The sequence below is a fragment of the Benincasa hispida genome, chromosome 9 (genome assembly GCF_009727055.1).
Source record: "Benincasa hispida cultivar B227 chromosome 9, ASM972705v1, whole genome shotgun sequence".
Classification (NCBI taxonomy): domain Eukaryota; kingdom Viridiplantae; phylum Streptophyta; class Magnoliopsida; order Cucurbitales; family Cucurbitaceae; genus Benincasa; species Benincasa hispida.
The window spans coordinates 22,745,857-22,755,624 of record NC_052357.1 but is presented as its reverse complement, the minus strand read 5'-3'; the positions used below and the strand labels follow the sequence as shown (position 1 = coordinate 22,755,624).

The 9,768-nt window shown below is 33.0% G+C and overlaps 1 protein-coding gene and 1 non-coding gene across 2 annotated transcripts; one reads left to right on the top strand and one right to left on the bottom strand.

Annotated features, from left to right (window-relative positions):
• The first annotated feature begins 595 nt into the window (after positions 1-595).
• On the top strand, positions 596-677 carry TRNAS-UGA. Its single transcript has one exon. It is a non-coding gene; the product is annotated as a tRNA-Ser (tRNA).
• A 4,833-nt stretch (positions 678-5,510) lies between these two features.
• LOC120086458 (probable LRR receptor-like serine/threonine-protein kinase RKF3) lies at positions 5,511-8,304 on the bottom strand. The gene is made up of 2 exons (XM_039043130.1): positions 6,137-8,304; positions 5,511-5,978 (listed from the first exon to the last, which is right to left on the bottom strand). The coding sequence occupies exon 1, from the start codon at positions 8,093-8,095 to the stop codon at positions 6,236-6,238; it is 1,860 nt and encodes a 619-aa protein (XP_038899058.1). The 5' UTR covers positions 8,096-8,304; the 3' UTR covers positions 5,511-5,978; positions 6,137-6,235.
• Between the last annotated feature and the right edge of the window lie 1,464 nt (positions 8,305-9,768).

The following is a 9,768-nucleotide window of genomic DNA, read 5'->3' as shown; positions in this document are numbered from 1 at the left end:
ATGTACTTTTTTTTTTTCCTTCACTAGGGGTTTTTCCTAGTAAGGTTTTAATAAGGTATATTTCATATATATATGGACATCTAAGGAGAGTATTATAAATATTATAATAATAAATAAATGTTTATTGCTTAGTGTCCTAAAAGTCATGTGTTAATTTTCATGTTATCCACGTGTCTTGTAGTTATTTATGTTTAGTGTCCATATAAGACCACATCTTACTTACCGCTTTGCCTATAAATAATGACATTTTATGGATCTTAAAATCATAAAAATGGGTGGATTAATCCACTTCAACGTACTACTTAAATTTCCATATTACTCAATTTTTATGGTTTTAGTTATTTTATAATTTTAGTTTATTATTATATCGTATTGTATTTATTTATTTATTATATTTAAATATATTTTATTATATTTTTTTTTCTATATTCGTTGTGCTCCGTTGTTTTCCTCAATTTCATAACAATTTTAATTTTAAAGCAATGATAAATAAATCATTTTACCCGTAAATGTACGAATAAGATACAATATTACGGAAAAATAATATTAATAATAAAATAGGATTATTTATTAATATTCGTACTATTATATTGAAGTCGATATGTCCGAGTGGTTAAGGAGACAGACTTGAAATCTGTTGGGTTTCGCCCGCGCAGGTTCGAACCCTGCTGTCGACGTTTTTATCTTTTTTTGTTATCTTTTGTTTTTTCTAAGAAAAATTTCCCCTCCCTTTCCATTTCTTTTCCCTCATAAGTAATTCTTCAAAATACTATTTTATATAATATTAAAATAGGAAACTGAGTTTCACCTTTTTTATATATATAATTTAAAATGTTTCATTGAATTTTCTTTATTTGTTATATACATATTAAGAAGTTAATATTATAATTGAGATTCATGATAATTTATTAAGATAGAACATTTTCTGATGCTGAATTTAAAGATTGATTCATATAGAAGCAAAAGTATATCTAAATTCATTACCTTAATATAATAAAAAATAGTGGTAAATGACTAGATTAAAATGATTCTAATGAAAATGGCTAAAAACATGAAATATGATAGAAAATTGATTTCTAAGTTTAATTTTAAAAAACGATTCTTAGAGTAAAGATCTATGTTGAATAGAAATGAGACTTAAAATGATATGGTAATCCCAATTTTTGTTTTCAAGTTATCTACACTGTTAATTCTAATTTTTGTCAAATATTTTAATCAAATTCTACTTTTTGAAATGTTTATGAAAAATAAAAGATAATTTTAAAATAAAAGGGCGAAAGTTTAAAGATATATACTAATATTATAATTTAATCTAATTTTAATGATTAAATTAGTCAAATCGAAACGACCACCGGATGAGGTGCACCAATTTTGTGCTGAAAACCATTTACCTTTCAATCAACTTTTTGTTGTCTTTTGACTTTATAAAGTAATACAATCTTTTGTCGTTTTAATATTTAACCGAAGAAAAAAAATTGTTTATTTTTCCATTATTAGCTCTTAGAAAATTCATGTAAACATTAAAGCAATATTATCAAAATTCAAAACCAAACTTATCTATGTCCAATTTTGATTATTTCATTTTTTATGAAAAATGACGAAGGTGAAAATTAGATTTTAAAAAACATAAATGACTTGTTTGGATCTAATATCTTATGTGGAGAGATGATATAACTCCTATATCACTGTTTGGTCCACTGATATACCATTTCTTTATTTCCTCTGACATAACCTTCATTTAACAACTCTCAGCTTCTTTACCCCACTTCCTATATATCATCCCTTCTCATACCCGACCGTCACTCTCTCCTCTCTTTCTATGGCCCACTTACGTTTTTATTTCTTTATTCTTTTCTTGAGTTTATTTCATTATAATTTGGGTGTAATTTTTTCCACTATATCCATTTTATTAAGAAACCATGGTATTTCAATCTAGTTCTATGCACTCATATTCTACTTTCAATTTACATTTTCCTCTAGTATCATGTATAAAGTATATTAATAATTTATTATCTATAAATTATGTCATTCAATTTTTCATTTTTATTTGCTTAGTATATCAATTATTTATATGTATAATACCCATTAAAAAAATCACAATATTTTGGATTAAATATTTGTACACAATTTCTCAAAAATTAAAAAAATCTCTTCATATACATCATCAATACTAAAATCTACTATTCAAAAGCCCATTATAAAACCTCAATAGATTCATTCTTAAATATATATGAGAAAAGTCTCAACGAAATCCCTAAGCTTTTGTAAATGCCTCACTAAATATTTAATTGATCATTTATAACCCTTTAGTTCTCGATAGTTTTTAAAAATTAAATTTATAAACACTACTTTCTCTCGTTTATTTTTATTTTTTATTTGTTTTCTTTTGAAGACTCTTTTTAAAATTCAAGTCATGATTGGAAAATTATATATAAATATATATATATATATAATATATATATATATATATGTTTAGTATTAAAAAGTGGAAAAAAGTTTTAGAAAAAAATTTTGGTACATCCATCCCTGGCTTAGAATTAAATTTCGTATTCTGAAATGTTGATATTTCATTGACTATTTACGATTAATCTTAAATTTGACTGAGTTTTTTTTAAACAACAATAATAAAGAATTATCTAAAAAACAATAATTGAATACAAAAAAACTAAATTGATACAATAATTGAATTATAAGATTTAAAAAAATATTAGTGTCCATACCTACATTATTTTAGAGTACAAAAAACTGAACCAAATATCACTAACATATGAACTCAGTACATGCAAACACAGACATATGAACTCAAACATAACAACTCTGGATACCTGAACACAGACATATGAACTCAGACAACACAACTATGTACCCCAAACATAGACATCAGAACTCCAGACATCGTATATCATTTAAGCACCCCAAACAGCCCCAAAGGGGTGTTTGTTTCACCAACATGAGTTGAATTGAGTTGGTATAATATACCAACTCATTATTTGGCCCACCAACTTTAAATATTGGTATAGTTGAGTTGATATATTTTACCAACTAGCCCCGACTCATTCTAACTCTCCATTCTTCCAATGTTTTCAATGACCCACCCATCGACCACTATCACACTCTAGGAACTAACTCCAAGCTCCGACAACCACCTCCGATAAAAACTCTAACGACTAACTCCAGGCTCCAACAACAACAACCTCCGATGACAACTCGATGATAAAATCCGACTCTGACAACCACCTCTGATGACAACTCCGACGACCAACTCCGAGCTCCAACAACCTTCGCGCGACCAACTCTGACAACCAATTTCGCCCAACCACCTTCGGTGACCCAACTTCAACGACCAATTTCAAGCTTCGATAACAAACTCCAACAACCATCTTCGTAGGCTTTGACAACCACCTTCGACTACAAACTATGACAGAATCACCTTCGATGACCACCTTTGAGCAAACAACTCAGACGACCAACTTGAGGCTTCAAAAACTACCTCCGAGGATAAACTCTGGCAACCAACCCTAATACCAATTTCATGCAACTAACTTAGGGCTTCGACAACCACTCTGACTACAAACTCCAACAAAATCATCTTTGATGAACAATTTCGACGACCACCTTCACCTGACCAACTCCAAGCTCCGAAAACCACCTTCAATAACAAACGTCGACGACCAACTTCATGCGACCACCAACCACCTCCGATTGCAAACTCCAACAAAAATCATTTTCGAAAATCAACTTCAACACCACTTCTGATTATTATAAGACTGATGACTGTTAAAGTATGTTGTAGGGTTGTTGATTATATAAATAATAGTATTTTGTCTACATTGACTGCAATATTTATAAGTAAAAATTTGTTAAAAAATATTTTATTTAATTGAATTCACGTATCAAATGAGCGTTAAAAATATTTTAAAAAAAAGGTATGTAGTAATTGAAAAGTATGTAACATATAACAAAAAAAAAAGTCATAACAAAAGTTCCTAAAACATTTTCTAGTAAAAATTAGTGAAAAATGAAGATTTTTTTTTTTTTTTTTTTGATGATCCTCCAAATTTAGAGGAATTGAAAGTGAAATTGTTGAAAAAATGTGGTAAAATTTCATTGGTTGCTAAGATGATAGGAGAGNTTTTTTGATGATCCTCCAAATTTAGAGGAATTGAAAGTGAAATTGTTGAAAAAATGTGGTAAAATTTCATTGGTTGCTAAGATGATAGGAGAGATTTAATTAAAAGAAAATCCATGATAGAGTAAAAATATAGAGTAATAACATGAAGAAGAAGAAGAAAACGAAAAAGATGATAATGAAATTCATGGAGAAAAATTAGGAATCAAAAGTTTTGATTTCTCTTTGGTTTTTCATTTTATTTAACCATATTTCTGCAACAAATATAATGGATTAATTGTTATTCATTGCCCAAAAAAGAAAGAAAGAAAACTTTAAAAAAAATTGCAATCCATATTTTATTCAAACAAAAATAGGTAAATTATCGAATAAAAAAGTTTCAAAATAAAAATAGTAATCATAAAAGAAGATTATTTAGAATTCAAAAAACTGCACTACACCCTAAACACATATAAACTCAGACTAAATAACTCTATATCCAAACACAGACATATGAACTTCAGACATCCTATAGAAACTAACAAAACCAAGTTAGTTGAGTCAATTGAACCATACTTGTCTATAGAAAAATTTTTAGTACTACAATGCACGATAAAAATTTCAAACTATTTACTAGGGGTGGAAACGGTTTGGTTTGGTTCGGTTCGGTTTGGTGGTCAAACCGAACCGATTTATTGGTTCAAACCAAACCGCATATATGCAATTTGATTCGGTTTCAAATTTGATTTTGGCATTTTTAAAAAATCCATGTTATATTTTTTAATTAAAACGGTTCGGTTCCGTTCGGTTTTAAATTCGTTTTTGTTCTTTAAATAAAAAACGATTTGGTTTTAAATTCAGTTTTACTCTTTTTTAAAATATACAAATAAATAAATATATATATTAGTTAAACACTCGGTTCGATTTCAAATCCAGTTTTCAAAAGTGAAACCGAACCGACCCAAATTAATTCGGTTTCAATATTTCTTCAAACCGGATCGAATCGCATTTTTCGGTTTCACTGAATTTTCAGTTCAATTTTTAAAAACGGTTTGGCTTTTGCGGTTTGAATGACCACCCCTGTTATTTAGGTTAATTGCTTACCATTAAAAAAACATTTAAGAATGGCGTGGAACTAATAAAGTAAATAATATATCATTTGCTAACACGACGGTACCATAAAATGTTCCGTATGTCTTGTTAGTTTCAATCGTCTTTTTCAAGTAGTCAATTCAAGTAGGAAAAAAAAATTGACTAAAACTGATTCACTTACACATCTATATGCACTTGAAGAAATAACACCTGAAGATGCATCCACAATTCCAAGTAAATGATCATATGTTTATACTTGTATAACAAAGAAAACAAATGAAATTTCAACTTAAATCAGAGGCCACCAAAAAGGTTAATAATGCTTCTTTAAATCCATTTCTCTAAGGATATCATGATGCAAAAGCAAAACCAAAGTCTAAACATTTGAATGCAAAATCTGAACTTCAAAACAAAAAAGTATGTTCCATGTTTTCATTACTCTCCCTCCAACACTGAACTTCAAAAAGAGATTAGAAAAACTAAATACTTACAAATCTATCCATCTTTACAATGGAGTAGAAGCATGGACTCCAAATCTGGAATCATCCAACTAATCCAACAAACAAAACGAATAGCACATTGCAGAAAACTCCACATGACTGTCCTTTCGTACGAGCCTAGGTCATGTATCAGTCCCTATATAGTTGATCATCCTCTAAGGTTGACAATTGATCGTCCCTCAATATTGATAAGTTATTGTCTCACCAACTAGGTAATCAGATGCAAGCCCCTTCCCAAGCAGATTCCTCCTTTTTCTCGTGCGGCCGGTTTCTTTGACCTAGACACGAAAAACAAAACGAATAACTCATTGTAGAAAACTCCCCACAACCGTTCTTTCATAGGAGTCTAGATCATGTTCCAGTCCCAGTATGGTTGATCATCCTCTAAGACCGACAACCGATCATCCCTCAGTATTGGTAAAACAGTCTTACTTACCAACCATGTAATCAGATGCAAGCCCCTTCTCAAGCGGATTCCTCCTTTTTCTTGTAGAAAAGTACAGCCAGTTTCTATGACCTAGACGACCCCCCCACCCTACTTATGGTCATTTTGTAATGTGAAATTATGGAAGCCAACTGAACCAGAATGCTGAGCAGAACTACTACTACTCATAGATCTCTCAATTTCATCAATATCAGCAACTAAAGGGATGGGTCTCTCTGGGATTGAAGGAACAGAGAGCTCAGTTTCCAACATTTTCACAACTTGATCCATTGATGGCCTGGCATAGAGCTGGGGATGGGAACAAAGAACAGCAATCAGTACATACTTCTCAACAACCTCTGGAGAACCCAGCTCTGGCATGCCTTCTTCAATAACATCCCTTGCCTTTTGTTCCCTAACCAAAGACCAAGCCCAATCAGTCACTAGAAAGGGCTGGCTGTCATGGCTCCTCACCCCGAGCGCCTTCCTCCCACTCAAAAGCTCGAGCAAAACAACTCCAAAGCTATACACATCACTCCTCTCCGTCAACTGGCCGTACAAGGCGTACTCGGGTGCCACATACCCCATAGTTCCAGCAACTCTTGTGCTCAAATGAGTCATTCCTTCTGGCGTGAACTTAGCTAAACCAAAATCAGCCACCCTGGGATCAAAGTTTTCATCCAAAAGAATGTTGCTGGCTTTGATATCTCTATGGATAATGGCAGGCTGAGCTCCAGAATGCAGATAAGCCAATCCTCTAGCTGTGCCAAGAGCAATCTTTTGCCTAATTGGCCAACTCAACCTCTTATCTGAAAACCCAAACAAATGATCATAAAGACTCCCATTCTTCATCAAATCACACACAATTATTCTCTGGTGACCCTCCATTGGAGTAGTTGCAATACAATATCCTCTCAAAGCTACAAGATTAACATGCCTAACACTTGAAATTACCTCAACTTCATGAGCAAAAATGGCGTCCCCTGCTGCAGAACAGTTCTTAAACCTCTTCAAAGCAACTTCAGAATCATCTGATAGAACCCCTTTATACACATTTCCATAACCCCCTCTTCCAATTATGTTATCTCTAGAAAAGTTCCTTGTTGCCCTCTTGATTTCATCGAATGTGAACTTCACCAAAGTAGTGCTTTCACTTATCGATTCCAATCCAGAACCCAACCCTGTTTCAACTCTACGGATTCTATCGTTCTTCTTCACTTTCCCCTGTTTCCGCCAGAAAAACAACCCGCCTGCAACCGCCACCGCCGCTGCCGCAACGCCACAACAAATTAGAACAACTAACACCACCGTATTCCGTTTCTTGCCTCTCGAATTCTCCGATGGAGGATTGAGTGAGAATAAGCATTTGGCAGTTCCCAAATCGGTCGGTCCAAACTGATTCACGAACGCCGCTGTATAGATCGACGGATATGCGGGGCAATCGGTGACATTGCCGATCGACGGACCTGTCAAGAACGAGGCCTGAATGATCGCGAGCCTCGTCGTGCACGAGGCACAGGGGGAACCATTTTCAAGCGATTGATTACAGATTGCAACAACACCATCGAGGGCTGATTTAGGAACGATTCTCTCAAACTCTGATTTGGTGGTGATGTTCATACAGCCATGTGAGATCCACCCGGTTTGAAACCCGCAAGAGCTCCGAATGTCGAAATTCGGCCAAGTGACATTCACAACCGATTGGTAAGAATTCCAGCATGAATCGGAAGAGTTCACCGGAGGCAAGAAGGAACCGGTAAGTTTGAGGTACTGGGAGAGGACGAGGCGGAGACCGAGGCGGATGTATGGACATTCGCCGGAGAAATCGGGGCGGGAAACGACGGAACCCTGGGAGAACTGGCGGAGGACGGTGAAGTTGAGAGGGCAATCAACGGCGGCGGCGGCGGCGGCGGCGGGGGAGAGAGATGCTATGGTGAGAAGAAGGAGAAAAAGGTGGGGAGAAAGGGACATTGGAATTGATTTAGGGTTTTGGGTTTCATGGAGAAGAAAGGGGGAATTGAGGAATTGGGGGAATTGGGGGAATTGGGATTTTGGTTGGTGGTGATAGTGGAGGTTGTTTTTCTTAGGCAGCCATTATCGACGGAGCTTGAAAAATGCTCCCACTGAAAGACAAACTTGGTGAAGGAAGGCAACTTCCTTGGAACTTCAAAATGAGAGAAAATTTGAAAATTTGTTGTTTCTTCTTTTGAATAATTTTTTAAAAAAATAAAGAAAGAAAATTGAGAAAATACCTTTTTGGTATTCAATTTCAAAATATTAAGTTAATTTCGTAATAATTTGATTTTCTGTTTTTATTTACTTTTTGGTATTCAATTTCAAAATATTACAGCTCATAAGTAACCATTTTGTTTTTTTATTTTTATTTTTAAAAATTAAGCTTATTTCCTCATTATTTTTATCATGAGTCGCATCTCTCACACGATTGAATTTCTAGCCAAATTTTAAAAAATAAAACATTTTTTTAAAAAAAAACTACTTTTTTTAGTTTTTAAATTTTAGTTTGTACTTTTAAACCATTGGTAAAAAAATAGATAACAAATGAAAAAAGTTTGGAGGTAGAAGTAGTGGCTATAAATCTAATTTTTCAAAACAAAAACAAAAAACAAGAGGTTAACAAATGTGGCCTACATTTTTAAGTTTTAAATTTTATTTGGTTTCTATGTTTCAAAATATTACATTTTTACTATTGAATTTTAAATTTTGTTTTCACTTGGTTTTTAATTTTCAAAATTTACATTTTTAACTTTGATTTTTCACTAAATATTCACTTTCAGTCATTATCGTTAATATCCACTAATTAGTTTAAAAGAATTAAATTAACTATAGGTAAATTGATTTCTCTAATTTTTCATCATTATTAAATTATTGAGCAAAATGCACTTTTAGTCCCTAAAATTTGAAGTCAACATCTATTCAGTCTCTGAAATTTTAAAATAAATACTTTAATCTTTGAGGTTTGAAAAATACTTCTAAATAGTCTTTGAATTAATTGATCGTTAGTTGATTAACGGAAAAGTGAAATGAGACATTGAGTAAGTAAATTTGAAATGAGTGGCTATTTTTACTGAAATTTTTCATTATTTTTCAATATTTGGTAGTTTTTTTTCCTGTTTATCTCTCTCCCTCCCGTCCTCTCTCTCTCTCCCCTCCATCTTTCCTCTTAAAATGGTTTTCATAGGTAATGCAAGAAGGATCCATCAAATTCCCAACAAAGAGCCTTGAAGGATGAAGCATCAAAACAATTTTCCTATGGTTTTGCGTTTGCAAAAGTATTATATACCTCCCTCCCTGTCCTCGCAATAATTAGGGAATTGTTAGAGAGAGAGAAAAGGGGAGAATAAGGGAAAAAAAATCAAAACTTGGAAGAGGGAGATGAAAGGGGAATTGTGTTTTTGTTTTTTCTCCCATTTTTTTTTTCAAATTTTTCCATTATAAAATTTCTAGGGTTGATTGATCTCACTTTTGAACGCTGATTCTTTAAGCATGCTTTGTTCTCATTCGGATGTGATCTCGGTTCATTTATGTATCCTTCCTAAACTCGAGTCATTACATGTTCATCAGCTTCTGCTTGGTTTGTCCCTGAACCACATCTTACTGGGAGAGGTTCCACTTGAAGGTTTGTG